The 15,909-nt window shown below is 40.8% G+C and overlaps 1 protein-coding gene across 1 annotated transcript in view; it reads right to left on the bottom strand.

The window, feature by feature from the left end:
* Window positions 1-15,909, bottom strand: part of NRXN1 (neurexin 1) — a 1,285,455-nt gene that overhangs the window by 705,524 nt on the left and 564,022 nt on the right. The window contains 1 exon segment of the mRNA XM_030557741.1: window positions 1,963-2,401. Coding sequence (XP_030413601.1) covers window positions 1,963-2,401 — 439 coding nt within the window.

Genomic DNA, 15,909 nt, shown 5'->3' with positions numbered 1-15,909 from the left:
CCCATCTGAATTAAGTACATTGTACTGGAAAATTGTGAACACTAAAAGGCAGGCCTGTTTGGAAAATCTGGCCCTAAACTTTTTCAGCAGAGGTCTCATTCTATACACTGTTGAGAGTCTCCTGCAAGATAAGTGTCTTTATTACCACTGAATTTGGGAGTTGTCAGTACATCTCCAAGACCAACTCAAAGTATAGTTTCATAACAAGCAAATGAATAATCTATGCTAAAATCATATAGCTTTTGGAATGTACAGTAAATAATAATGCAAGATAAGGAGAAGGAAGAAAGATAAATCAGAAACCTGGAAGCTGAAAAACAAAGGAACCCAAGATATAGAGGGAGAAATAGAGGAGGCGTACAGTACGTTTTCAACTATGGAGATTAAATAATACATCTTTGAAGCGTACATAAATTAACGATGTAGTGCCATTTAACTGTTTTAGTTATGTAGCTAAACCACAGATCATTTAAGAATGCTCTTGTGGAATACATCACAAGAATTCCCTGGCTGAATGAATTATAGCCTTTTTATTTACTGCTGTGATGTACGTTATTTCTTTAGGAATTTTTTTTTAAACCTTTTAGATTCTGTTTTATTCTTAGAAGAATCTTGGCATGAACCTTTACATAGGAGTTAGAAGAGGAACCACAGAAGACCTTAATGACGATTGTTTACTTCCTGAAGTCAACTTGTATTAAAAGAACTGAAACTGGAATGTAAGAATGGTTTCACTAGCTAACACACTAAGGCATGGATGTGTCTACACTGCAGTTAAACATCCATGGCTGGCCCATATCAGTTGATTTGGATAGGGTCTCAGAGCCTGGATGTCTACACTGCAGTTTTATAGCTCTGCAGTCCAGCCTGAGTCAGCTGACATGGGTCAGTGACAAGTGTTAGCTGCAGCATAGACATACCCTGTGTGACTTGACATTTTACTGCAGAGTTTGGGGCAGCTGATGTTTTTATTACTAACAGTAAGAGTAATTATTAACCCTAACGACTCATGTTGGCTTCAATGGCCAGTAGTCAAATATTTCAATTTTTGCTAGTACACAATTAGAACTGGGAGGAATTTTTTCAGCAAATAGTAAGTTTGCTGAAAAATGCGTTTTTCAGGACAACAAATCTATTCAAGAATTCAGGTTGCATTTGGTGAATAGTTTCAGCTGAAAAAGTCCCCTCAAAACCCAATATTTCAGAAATGTTGCAATGGTTTGTTTAGAAAATGTCAAAACAGTTTCAAATTCACAGTCAAACATTTTGTTTGATCTAAACAATTTTCTTCCGGTTTTTCATTTCTGCAAGAAAAAATTTAAAAATTCAGTTTCACTTCAAAACAAAGAAATTTTCTTTTCATATTTTTCTGTTCAGCCACCAAACAGAAAAAAAATCAATTATTTTCTTAGCTCCACATATAATACCATGTTTTGATCATGATTCATTAGCATGCATATTAATTATGCAGAGGTTCACTGACTTCATTAGAAGGGTTTGGTTGTTTCTATGGGCACAGTATTCACTTTTACTATACAGAAGATTACTTACAATTTGCTAGTGTGTTGTGGTTTTTGTTACTGTTGTTTTTTTTAAACTTGCAATTTGCCACTTCAGCTCCTTCTACAAATATGATGATGTAAGTGATTATCAGGAGTACAGGGTGCTCTGTTTAGTAGTTTATTTTTGTTGTTTTTACTATTTTTTGCAAGTACATGATACATTGACTTGCAAGAGTTAGTACTTGATTACCCAGTAAATGTTCACATAATATACTGTTCTCTGGAAATCATTTGTGTTTTGAGTTTTAATACCTGACAATAATATTCATTATACCTCCCTTATTTAGCTGATGATATCTAACTTCAACAGTAAAAAACACCATATAATTACAACTCTCAAATCTTCCTGATGTTTTTAAACAGAAAAAAAGAAAAGAAGAAGCTATTTTAAGAAATTTACCTGACCGTCCATCCCGCTGAAAGTCCACATGGTACCACTCTCCATCATTCACTTTCTTTTGCAAGGCTTTTATTTTAATAGTACCCGATCCCATATCTAACAGCAGGTAAAGGTAACCATCAAGCATCTCAATGGCAAAAAAGTCAACCTTTACCATTTGTGGGTGTTTGGCATCTTTCTGATGCCTTGGTTTTCCATGACTGAAAAGAATCAGTCCATTTGGCTCAGTTGTGCGAAAGTCAAATGATATTGACCCTGTTTTCTTGGCATTCCACTTTGGCAAAGAGATGAAAGACTCCGGTGTTTCAAATGTGATTGGATCCAAGGTTGCAACATTCTCACATTTAAATGCTACAACTCCATGAATTTTCATTTTAGGATCTCCTTGCTTGGCAAGTCGAGATAACTCCAGTCTGACATCGTTATTTTTATATACAACCTGCAAACAAAGCACAGTGGTTACAATGATAGAATTAACTGTATTAACCAATCAAACATAACCCTCAATAGGTTCAAGTATGTCAGTCACTAATAATGGATGCTATTTAATATATGAGAATGTACAGATATATTCATCATAGAAATGTAGGGCTGGAAGAGACCTTGAGAAGTCATCTAGTCCAGCCATTGCACTGAGGGAGGACCAAGTATATCTGAACAATCCCTAACAGGTGTTTGGCTAACCTGTTCTTAAACACCTCCAATGATGGGGATTCTGAAACCACCCTTGGAAGTTTATTCAGTGTTTAGCTATCCTTATTGTTGGAAAGTTTTCCCTAATACCTAACCTATATCTTACTAGCTGCAAATTAAATCGATTACTTCTTGTCCCACCTGCATTGGACATGGAGAACAATTGATCACAGTCCTCTTTGTAACAGCCATTAACATATCTGAAGACTTACCAGGTTTCCCCTGTCTTTTCTCAAGACTAAATATGCCCAGTTTTGTTTTGTTCTTTAATTTCCTCATTGGTCAGGTTTTTGAAAACTTTTGTCAGTTTAGTTGCTCGCAACTGGACTCTCTCCAATTTTTTCTTACAATGTGGCACTCAAAACTGGGACATAATACTCCAGCTGAGGCCTCAACAGTGCAGACAGAGCAGGAAAATTATCTTCCGCATCTTACATATGTCAACTCCTATTAACACACCCCAGAGAAATATCAGCTTTTTTCACAACTGCCTCACATTGTTGGCTTACATTCAATATGATTCACTATAATCACAGATCCTTTTCAGTAGTAATACTGCTTAGCCAAATTATTCCCTGTTTTGTATTTGTGCATTTGATTTTACCTTCCTAAGTGCAGTACTTTACACTTGTTTATTGAATTACATGTTCTTGATATCAGACCAATTCTCAGATTTGTCAAGGTTGTTTTGAATTCCAATCCTCTTCTCCAAAGTATTAGTAACCCCTCCCAGTTTGGCATCATTTGCAAATTTTATAAGCATACTCTCCACTCCATTATCCAAATTAAACAGCACTGGACCCAGGAAAGACCCCTGTGGGACCCACTAGACGCATCCTCCCAGTATGACAGCTAGTCATTGATAATTACTCTTTGAGTATACAATCTTTAAAAAAAATGTACTATATCTTATAGTAATTTTAGACCACATTTCCCCATGTTGCTTGGGAGAATGTCATATGGGACTGTCTGAAAAGCTTTACTTAAAATCAAGATAAATCACATCTACAGCTTCCCTCTTTTCCACTAGGCCAGTAACCATGTCAAAGAATGAAATTAGGTTGTTTTGGCATTATTTGTTTTTGACAAATTCATGTTGGCTATTACTTGTAACCTTATTTATATATCTCTAAATAATATATGAAGTAGCTCTTTTCATTAACTAATACCAACAATAGCTTGAATTAAATCAAACAGCATTGCTCTAAAAATATCCCTACAGTTAATTCAAACAATCGAAAAGAATCTGCACAGAATTTGTGCTATCTGTGGCAAATTAGCTTTTGTGGGCTTGATTGTTGAATAGTCTTCTGTGTGCAGCCATTTTGCTGATGTCAGTGAAGTATTAGGTTTCTTGCTACCCTAAGCTCTTTATTACTTTCTTAAGTCTTGTACTCCTGTATACAAAATCTTTCAAGGTCAGATATCACTTTGTAACATTTTTTTCCCACAAGTTAACACATTTTTGCCTTATCCTAGGAATTGGGGATAATAGCATCTGTGTTGATCATGAAGCAATACAATTGGGACGCCAATATCAGAGAAAAGACTGAAGCCAGGACAATCACAGCCAGTATGACTGGATGCCATACTGCTGAATTTCCCCACCATCAAAGTCTGGCTGAAGGTTACTGGATAAAGCTGAAAGACAGTATTTGTTTTTAATTTAATCAACCTGCGTTTCAAATGCTCCTGTTCCATATCATACCTTTGTTTTAATCCACCCCTCAGAAAAGCTGGCCACACAAGTCTTTTTCTAAGCAATAAAACCACTCCTATCATACAGTTTATCAACATATTCTGGTAACAGTGTTCTTTCTGTGTTATAAATAACATGACTGCTGTATATGCAAGTCTCTCCACTAATGGGCATTTGGGATCATGTTAAACAATCAATAAAATTAATTGACAATGCACAGTAAATGCCTGGCTCTGAAACATCATTAAAAGGGTCCCAGTAAAGTAGAAATCTCTCTTTAGCCCCCTAACGTTTTGTGTTTCTAAGGGTATGGCTACACTTTGAGGTAGGAGTATAATTGCCAATGAAAGGAGACAGCTGCACTAGCTCTGATTGAGCTAGTGTGTTAATAAATAGAGCACAGCTGTGCTGGCATGAATGGCAGGAGGAGTGAGCTGCCTTTGAGTATTTGCCTAGTGTCTCATTCAGGTATATACTTGGCAGCTCACCATTCCTCTTGTTTGTGCGGTTGTGGCTACTCTATTTCTAGAGCACTAGCTTGACCAGACCTGGCAAGGGTGCCTGTTCTCAAGTTGGGAATTATGAGCCCAGATCAAAGGTAAACATACCATAGATGACACATCTCAGGAGTGGCTGTTGTAAAATAGTGTCCAAATATAAACATATATTAAAAATGTGAGGGCCAGATCCTCAGCTGGTATAATCACTGGAACTCCATTAATTTAAATGGAGAAATGACAATTTACGCCAGCTGACCATATGACCAGACTGTTTTATAATAAATAATGGTGGAACATATTCCAGTATATTAAAATATTGTCCTAAAAACTAACAATAAATCTCTCCCCCTCCTTCTCACTGGTACAGTTCTATACGGTGCTGCTTCTTCCTATGGGAGCTGAAGGTGTCTGCCTGTCTTAGAATGGTTGGAGAGAGAGGAAAAAATAGTATTTATTATACATATGCAGTCATTAAATAGGCCTGAATCCTATCTTACCTTAGTGTTAATCAGTGTCAACTCCAATGAAGTTACTAGGCAAACTCCCGAGTGGGCAAATGGGATTGGCAAACAGGGGAGTGTGGAGAAAGTGTGAGAGGCTCCCTTTCTAGGTATTGTTCTGTGATCAGTACTGTGATGGTCAGTGATGGAACAGTGGTTGTGTCCTGCAACAGATGTGACGTGATATCTTTCCTGCCAGAAAGGAATTCCTCTGTATGAAGTGCAAGCTGGTGGCTGCGCTGGAAGAAAAGATCTGTGCTCTGGAAGAACAAGTACAGACACTGCAGACTATCAGAGAGCTTGAGGAAAACTTGCACTAGCAGAAAGAGCAAGCATTACCATGCCAGATTCAAGTGAGAAAAGAACTGTCCACCAACGAACCAGACAGCATGAGCATCAAAGATGAGGCCTGGCAGTTCATAGCCACCAGAGGCAAGAGGAGGAGAAGCGACCTCCAGAAGAAGAAAGAGGAGCGTCCATGTGCCAGCAATGGAGATACAGATGAGCAACCGTTTTCATGTTGTCTCCACAGGTACTAATGCAGAGAGTGGACTTGATGATACATCTGAGGGAAGGGAGCAGAAAGAGACTCTACCAACTGGAAGGCATGAGATGCACTGTCCTAGGGATGGGGGTTCCACGACCACCACTCCCAAGAGAAGGAGGTGGTTGGCGACTCCCTCCTCAGGGAGACTGAGTTATCTATCTGCCACCCCAATCGAGAAAACCGAGACATTTGCTGCTTGCCAGGAGCTAGGATTCGTGATGTGACAGAGAGACTGCTGAGACAAATCAAGCCCTCGGATCGCTACCCCTTCCTGCTTCTCCACGTGGGCACCAATGATACTGCCAAGAATGACCTTGCGCGGATCACTGCAGACTACGTGGCTCTGGGAAGAAGGATAAAAGAGTTTGAGGTGCAAGTGGTGTTCTCATCCATCTTCCCTGTGCAGGGAAAAGGCCTGGGTAGAGATTGTCGAATTGTGAAAGTCAACGAATGGCTACACAGGTGGTGTCGGAGAGAAGGTTTTGGATTCTTCGGCCATGGGATGGTGTTCCAAGGAGGAGGAGTGCTAGGCAGAGATGGGCTCCACCTAACGAAGAGAGGGAAGAGCATCTTCACAAGTAGGCTGGTTAACCTAGTGAGAAGGGCTTTAAACTAGCTTTACCAGGGGAAGGAGATCAAAGCCCTGAGGTACGTGGGGAAATGGAATACCGGAAGGAAGCACGAGCAAGAGAGTGAAAGAGGGGAGGACTCCTGTCTCAGACTGAGAAAGTGGGACAATCAGTGAGTTATCTTAAGTGCCTATACACAAATGCAAGAAGCATGGGAAACAAGCAGGGAGAACTGCAAGTCCTGGCACAGTCAAGGAACTATGATGTGATTAGAATAACAGGGACTTGATGGGATAACTCACATGACTGGAATACTGTCATGGATGGATATAAACTGTTCAGGAAAGACAGACAGGGCGCAAAAGGTGGGGGAGTTGCATTGTATGTAAGAGAGCAGTTATGACTGCTCAGAGCTCCAGTATGAAACTGCAGAAAAAGCTGAGAATCTCTGGATTAAGTTTAGAAGTGTGAGCAACAAGTGTGATGTCTTGGTGGGAGTCTGCTATAGAGCACCAGACCAGGGAAATGAGGTGGACGAGGTGGTGGTGCTTTCTTCTGGCAACTAGCAGAAGTTACTAGATTGCAGGCCCTGGTTCTCATGGCAGACTTTAATCACCCTGATATCTACTGGAAGAGCAATCCACAGAGGTACACAGACAATCCAGGAAGTTTTTGGAAAGTGTAGAGAACAATTTCCTGGTGCAAGTGCTGGAGGAACCAACTAGGGGCAGAGCTCTTCTAGACCTGCTGCTCACAAACCAGGAAGAATTAGTACGGGAAGCAAAAGTGGATGGGAACCTGGGACCATGAGATGGTCAAGTTCAGGATCCTGAAATGAGGAAGAAAGGAGAGCAGTAGAATACAGACCCTGGACTTCAGAAAAGCAGACTTTGACTCCCTCAGGGAACTGATGGGCAGGATCCCCTGGGAGAATAACATGAGGGGGAAAGGAGTCCAGGAGAGCTGGCTGTATTTTAAAGAATCCTTATTGAGGTTGCAGGAAAAAAAACATCCCAATGTGTAGAAAGAATAGTAAATATGGCAGGCGACCAGTTTGGCTTAATAGTGAAATCCTTGCTGATCTTAAACGCAAAAAAGAAGCTTACAAGAAGTGGAAGCTTGGACAAATGACCAGGGAGGAGTATAAAAATATTGCTCAGGCATGCAGGAGTGAAATCAGGAAGGTCAAATCACACTTGCAGTTGTAGCTAGCAAGAGATGTAAAGAGTAACAAGAAGGGTTTCTTAAGGCACGTTAGCAACAAGAAGAAAGTCAAGGAAAGTGTGGGCCCCTTACTGAATGAGGGAGGCAATCTAGTGACAGAGTATGTGGAAAAAGCTAATGTACTCAATGATTTTTTTGCCTCTGTCTTCACAAACAAGGTCAGTTCCCAGACTGCCGCACTGGGCGGCACAGTATGGGGAGAAGGTGACCAGCCCTCTGTGGAGAAAGAAGTGGTTTGGGACTATTTAGAAAAACTGGACGAGCACAAGTCCATGGGGCCGGATGCGCTGCATCCAAGGGTGCTAAAGGAGTTGGCAGATGTGACTGAAGAGCCATTGGCCATTATCTTTGAAAACTCATGGCGATCGGGGGAGGTCCCGGATGACTGGAAAAAGGCTAATGTAGTGCCCATCTTTAAAAAAGGGAAGAAGGAGGATCCAGGGAACTACAGGCCAGTCAGCCTCACTTCAATCCCTGGAAAAATCATGGAGCAGGTCCTCAAGGGATCAATTCTGAAGCACTTAGAGGAGAGAAAAGATCAGGAACAGTCAGCATGGATTCACCAAGGGCAAGTCATGCCTACTAGCCTAATTGCCTTCTATGACAAGATAACTGGCTCTGTGACGAGGGGAAAGCAGTGGATGAGTTATTCCTTGACTTTAGCAAAGTTTTTGATACGGTCTCCCACAGTATTCTTGCCAGCAAGTTAAAGAAGTACGGGCTGGATGAATGGACTATAAGATGGACAGAAAGCTGGCTAGATCGTTGGGCTCAATGGGTAGTGATCAATTGCTCCATGTCTAGCTGGCAGCCGGTTTCAAGCAGAGTGCCCAAAGGGTCAGTTCTGGGGCCAGTATTGTTCAATATCTTCATTAATGATCTGGAGGATGGCATGAACTGCACTCTCAGCAAGTTTGCAGATGATACTAAACTGGGAGGCGTGGTAGATACGCTGGAGGGTAGGAATAGGATACAAAGGGTCCTAGACAAATTAGAGAATTGGGCCAAAAGAAACCTGATGAGCTTCAACAAGGACAAGTGCAGAGTCCTGCACTTTGGACGGAAGAATCTCATTCACTGTTACAGACTAGAGACCGAATGGCTAGGCAGCAATTCTGCAGAAAAGGACATAGGGGTTATAGTGGATGAGAAGCTGGACATGAGTCAAGAGTGTGCCCTTGTTGCAAAGAATTTTAAGGGTTTGGTTCAAGTCTAGTCCTAAGGAAAAGAAAGCTGCTAACACAGTGTGCCCTTGTTGCTGAGAAGGCTAACGGCATTTTGGGGCATTGCCAGAAGATCGAGGGACATGATCATTCCCCTCTATTCAACATTGGTGAGGCCTCATCTGGAGTACTGTGTCCAGTTTTGGGCTCCACACTACAAGAAGGATGTGGAAAAATTGGAAAATATCCAGCGGAGGGCAACAAAAATGTTTAGGAGGCTGGAGCACATGACTTATGAGGAGAGGCTGATGGACCTGGGATTGTTTTGTCTGCAGAAGAGAAGAATGATGGGGGATTTGACAGCTGCTTTCAACTACCTGAAAGGGGGTTCCAAAGAGGATGGATCTAGACTGTTCTCAGTGGTATCAGATGATAGAACAAGGAGTAATGTTCTCAAGTTGCAGTGGGGGAGGTTTAGGTTTGATATTAGGAAAAACTTTTTCACTAGGAGGATGGTGAAGCACTGGAATGGGTTTCCTAGGGAGTTGGTGGAATCTCCTTCCTTAGAGGTTTTTAAGGTCAGGCTTGACAAAGCCCTGGCTGGTATGATTTAGTTGGGAATTGGTCCTACTTTGAGCAGGGGATTGGACTAGATGACCTCCTGAGGTCCCTTCCAACTCTGATATTCTGTGATTCTATGATTCTATCCAATTGTGAAAACAGCCCAAAATATCTCTTGTTGTTTACAGTGTTGTAGCCATGTTGATCCCAGGATATTAGATACACCAGGTGGGTGAGGTAATATTTTAGATACACCAGGTGGGTGAGGTAATATTTTTATTGGACCAACTTCTGTTACCTTAAGATATTACCTTGCCTACCTTGTCTCAAAAATATCTGTGAAGATTCACTGGTCCAATGAAATGGAGAGCTGTATGGGACACACCTGCGGAGAGATGCTTAGTCTGCCCACAAAGAGATCTCCAACTATCCAAGACAGACAGACAGTCCTTGTTGGGAATTCTGTTGGAAGAAGAATTGAAACACTTTGCAAGGGGACATCAGGGTGGTATGCTGTCTTCCTAAAGAAAGGCATGAAATGTGACTTCAAGATTGGAAGTCGATGGGAAAAGATCCACTGGAAATGTTACATATTGGAACTAATGACACTGCTTCACAAGATACTTCACAGATTTTAGATGGCTTAAGGAAACTCAGAGGGATGCAGAAGGTTCAAGTAATCTTCTTGGAGCTTCTTTTTGTCCCATGAGCAAAGGAAGACTAAAGGTAGAAGATTCTGAAAGTGAACTACTGACTATGTAACATAGTTTAGTGGAACACTGACCCACCTTCCTGGGGGGAGGGAGAGGGCTTTACAATTTGGATGAACTTCATCACAGTAGAAGGGGAACCAAATTTCTAGGGGACAGCTGGCTAGGCTAGTCGGCAGGGTGTTTAACAACAAAAGGGGATGGTGAAAAGGGGGAACAAATGAACACTCATAACTAAATGAAGATGTTGGGAACAAAAATCAATCAAGTAAATGAAGGGCCATGAAAAGAAAAAAAAACCTACTTGCCTATATTCCAATGCATGTGATAATTAACAAGAGGAACTGGAATTGCTCATTTGTGAGCATAAATTCAATCTATTTGATATTACTGAAAATTGTTGGGAAGATCCACATGACTAAAATGTTAAAATCAGTGTTATAGTCTTTTTAGGAACGATTGAGATGGCAAAAGGGGAGAGGGATAGGGCACTATGTAAAAAAAGGCTTTATCTGTTTCTGAGGATATATCGAAACTGTAATAAAACACCTCTGTCTGATCTGTGTCAGCTGACTCAGATTCATGGGACTCAGGCTGCGGGGCTATAAAATTGCAATCTATATATCTGGGCTTGGGCTTGAGGCCAGCTGCAGTCCCAGAGCACAGGCTTCAGCCCAAGCCTGGATATCTGCACTGCAAGTTTATAGCCCCACAGCCAAGCCTCACGAGTCTCAGTTAGTTGACATGGGCCAGCTGCAGTGTTTTATTGCAGTGCAGACATATCCTTAGACACTGACAACTCAGATGCAAATAGTCTTGAATGTTTATGGATACATGTCCTAAGAGATAGCTGGGTACTACTGGTGTCTGCTGAAGACCACCATATCACACAGAAAAAAGGTAACTGACTCCTTAAGTATCTATCTATCGGGGGGGGGAGGCAGTTATTATAGAGAATTACAACCCATGTGACGTATACCAGAGATCTAAACCTGCCAGTATTGAAATATCCTCAGAATTTCTAAAGATTATAGATGACAATTTCCTAATTCAAAAAAATATAGCATCCAACATGAAGGAATTTTATATTAGATCTCATCTTAACCAGTAAAAAGGAATTGATTGCAGAACTGAAATGAGTGATTCCTTAAGTGTATGTGATCGTGTTTTGATTATTTGGATCTCACACAACAAATGAAAAAGTATACTTGGTGTTTTAAGAGGGCCAATTTACAAAACTGAAGACAATTATAAGTCAAATCAACAGGGAAAAAATTAAAACAGAAAAAGCAAATGATAATTGGGAATCGTTTAAGAATATTTTATTAGAGTATCAAAAACTCTCAATGCCACAATCACGAACAAATTCCATGCTAATTTAAAAAAATGTACCCAGACCTAAAAGGGAAGTAAAAGCAGTTATAAATGTTATATATAAACACGCACATGAAAAAGGGGAAGTTGATAGCAATGAATATAAACATATAAATGAGACGATTGGAATTGTATAAAATTGATAAGGGAAGCAAAAAGACCCAGGAAGAAATCAATTGTTAGTTGAATTAAGGACAAGGGAAGATTTTTAAAGATTATATTAGGAACAAAGGAATCTAACAATGGTATTTGTACAGTTACTAGATGGAAAAGATAGAGCTGTGAATAATAATGCAGAAAAGGCAGAAATATTCCATAGATATTTCTGTTCTATATTTAGTAAAAAACCAGATGAAGATATACTTTTCATTACGATTGTAACACAGGAGGATGTTAAATAGTAGCTATTAAAATTAGACATTTTTAAATCAGATGGTGTTGAAAACTTGTATCCCAGAGTTTAAAAGAGCTGTCTCAGGAGCTTTGTGGACTCAATGTTGATTTTCAATAAATCTTGGAACACTGGGAAAGTTCCAGAACACTAGAAGAAAGCTCATGTGCCAATATTTTAAAAGGAAAAATGAGATGACCTGGGTGATTATACGCCTGCCAGCCTCACATCTATCCCAGGCAAAGTGATGGAATGGCTGATACTGGACTCTATCAATAAAGAATTAAAAGAGAATAATACACATAATGCCAACTAACATGGGTTTGCAGACAATAACTCATCAAATTAATTTATATTCTTTTTTGTTTGGTTGATAAAGATTAAGAATATTACATCAATATTGTTGTCATAGACTCATAGACTCATAGGTCAGAAGGGACCAATATGATCATCTAGTCTGACCTCCTGCACAAGGCAAGCCACAGAACCCTACCCATCCACTTCTATACAACCCCTAATCCAGGACTGAGTTATTGAAATCCTCAAAACTGGTTTGAAGACCTCAAACTGCAGAGAATCCACCAGCAAGCGACCCATGCTCCACGCTGCAGAGGAAGGTGAAAAACCTCTAGGGCCCCTGCCAATCCGCATGGTACTACATGACATTTTGATTAAGAAATAGGGATGATACAAAATCAACATGGTACACACTAAATAGATTAAAATCTGGCTATTGACAAATCTCAAAATATAATTCTAAATGAGGACTCAATCCAAGGGAAAAGATAGTCATGTTTTTAGTGGGACTGAAGTTTCCATGGCTGTATATAAACACACCCACAAGTAATCATGTCAGTGCAGTTTGCAGCACAGGAGTGCTCCTGGATTCTTTGCTTATCCTAAATCCTCACATAGCAGCATCTGCAAGTAACACTTTACCAGCTATGTATCATCCTGGCAGTATGTACCAGTCATATATGCTGTTGTTACTATGACAGATACAGCAATTTCCTGGACAAACCTTATTGAATTAACTTAAACTTCACTGAATTAAGTTTATATATTTGTAGTTCTTCATGTTAAAAATGCAAATGTTTATGTATTATTGCGGGATTGTATGTAACTTCTCTAGGGGAAGACATGACTAATGTAAACGCTGGGAAGTGGTGTAAGCTTCTAAGGACTATCTGAAACAAAGTGCAGGACAAGAATGAACTTTTAAAGTTAAATAGGTTTCCCAGGAAATCTCCACAGGGAAGTGTTTACTAATGTATCCACTCTGTAATGTATCCAGCAACTCAGCCTTTCGAAGCTTTGCCCCAAGAGGGGACCTTTGTCTGCTGGCCACTTGTTTCATGAGGGCAAGATCAGAGGCCCAAACTGTATAATGGAGCAACTCTGAGATTCATGGATGTGCTTGTTCTGAGCCAAAATTGTTACGAACTTGTAACCACAGAAAAACCCCTTGGTGGGTTTGAATGACTGTCTCCTCCCAGTGCCCTTGGTAAGGTTATTAGCATGTGTGTAAATTCTTTTATTATTTTAATAAGTTATCTCTGAATTGCTTTTACCTTAGGAATATATATGCTTGCATAGGTAAAGCTGTGTTGCAGCTTATAACTGTGGGCAATAATGCTGTTTATAACCTCTGAGGAGAAAAGCAAAACAGGCTTGTGTAGACAATCTGACTTGCTGGGGATTCATAGGGTAGATAGGGAACTGATCAATCTGGAAATGCCCTGGTCATGATGGAGTGAGACTTGTGCATGTATCCAAGAGGGGTGACAGCTGGGGATCCAGAAACCTAAGAATGGGTGCCCTTGGTGAACCACAGATGGGGAATACATTTGAAATTGCCCTGAACTGTGATGATTGATTATGCAATCCTTCGATTCGATTCTACCATGGATTTACATATGGGTCCTCAGATGACTCAGGAGTCCAATCCTGGAATCACAAATCTGCCCGCAGTAGGTACAGACATTTTTTGGCATGCCAGCGGCCTGCTGGGAGAAAGTTATTTCTTTTTCCTTCCTCCTCTCTCTCTTTTCAGCTTAGAGGGCAAGGCACTTCTCCTTGAAGCGGGCCACTGCCTGATGGAGGATATGGCGCCACTGGAGTCGGTTGGTGGCTTGCTCTTCCCAGCTTGTGATGTCCACATCAGTTTTCTTAAGATATGCTTTCAGTGTGTCTTTGTAGAGTTTACTCTGTCCTGTTGAAGGTCACGGTACATGAAAATCATCAGAGCAATTTCCCAAAGGAAGCACTTGAACACTGGATCTTGTGCTGGATCTCATTGTTGATTTTTGCATTTTGAGAAAGTTAGCTACCGAAGTAGCAAAAAGTGCTTAACTGTCTCCAAAATCTGATCCTCGGTGTTGATCTGTGGTGGGTCATGTGTAAGGCCTGAAGCAGTTTGATAGAACCCTTTAGTCTTCTCAATATTGAGTGAGAGTCTTAGGCTTCAGTAAGCTTGTGCAAGAAAATCCAGTATGGATTGAAGGTCATCCTCAGTGTGCGTGAGGATGCTGATGATTGTGTCATCCTCGCGCACACTGAGGATGACCTTCAGTCCATACTGGATTTTCTTGCACAAGCTTACTGAGGAAGATCAGTAATGGATGCCCTGAAGACTTTAGACTTCGAGCGAAGACGTTGAAGATTAAAGAGCTGTCCATCCATTCTGTATTGAATGTCAACTCCACTGGGGAGATGATCTTTAATGAGGAACAAAATGACTACTAAATAGATGGAAAACAGGGTTGGGGCAATAACGCATCCTTGCTTAACCCCAGTTTTGATGATGAAAGTTTCCATCTCATGGCCATTACAGAGAACTGTGGCAGTTATCTGATCATGGAGAGGCCTTAGGACCTTAATAAATTTTGGAGGGCAGCCAAATCTGGCCAACACCTTCTCCTGGGCTTTGCAATTGACAGAATCAAAGGCCTTTGTCAAACTGATGAAAGCAATGTACAGGTCCTGATTTTGCTCCCAAGATTTTTCCTGGATTTTGCGGGCAATGAAGATCATGTTGGTTGTCCTGCAGGATGGTCTAAAACTGCACCAAGATTCAGGCAATGTTTCCTCAGCCAGGGGAAGTAATCAGTTTAAGAGGATATGGGCAAGAACTTTCTCTGCTATAGATAGCAAGGCGATGCCTTGATAGTTTCCACACTTTGACATCTCCTTTTTTAAAGATTGTAACAATGTTAGTGTTTCTCAAGTCTTCTGGAATCTTCTATTATACCAGATATGAAGAAAAGGTCCGTGGAGCTTCCTTACCAGTTCTTCACCTCCAAACTTGTAGACTTCAGCTGGTATGCCATCTGGCCCTACTGCCTTGATATTCTTAGTCTGCATAGTGGCTTGTGTTACTTCTTCAAGGATGCGGGGGGTTAGCAAGAGATTCTCTTTCATGTCGTTGAGGTATACACTCAATAGTGGCATCAGAGATAGTTGACTCACAGTTCAGGAGTAGCTCAAAATGCTCCTTCCATCTAGCTTTGATGGCTTCACTGTACTTAAAAAATGTTGACACGTTTGGGGCTCGGAGTGGTATGGGTCCTTGGGAGCATAGGCCTTAAATGGCCCTTATTGCCTGAAAGAAACTCCTCATGTCATGTTTATCAGCATAAAGCTCAGTATCTTGGGCCTTTTTTTGCCACCACTTATTTTTGATGTCACGGATTTTCCTTTGCGCATCAGCCTTGAGTTGCTTGTATGACTCTTTCCTCTGCTGATGTGATATGTCATTTTGCCACATGTGATGAGCTTTTCTTTTCTGGTCAAGTAGGCCCTGAATCTCAGCATCATTCTCATGAAACCAGTCTTGGTGATGGTGAGTGACATAGTCAATGGATTCAGCACATGTTGAGAGAATGGCAGTCTTTAATTCGTTCCAGAGATTTTCTAACTGTGATAGTTACCACAGAGATGTAATCTACCTGGGCATAAAACTATCAGCCATTAGGAAACTTCAATCAGTACAGAGCACAGCAGCACATATCCACAGT

The sequence above is a fragment of the Gopherus evgoodei genome, chromosome 3 (genome assembly GCF_007399415.2).
Source record: "Gopherus evgoodei ecotype Sinaloan lineage chromosome 3, rGopEvg1_v1.p, whole genome shotgun sequence".
Classification (NCBI taxonomy): Eukaryota; Metazoa; Chordata; order Testudines; family Testudinidae; genus Gopherus; species Gopherus evgoodei.
This window is presented reverse-complemented; position numbering and strand designations above follow the sequence as displayed.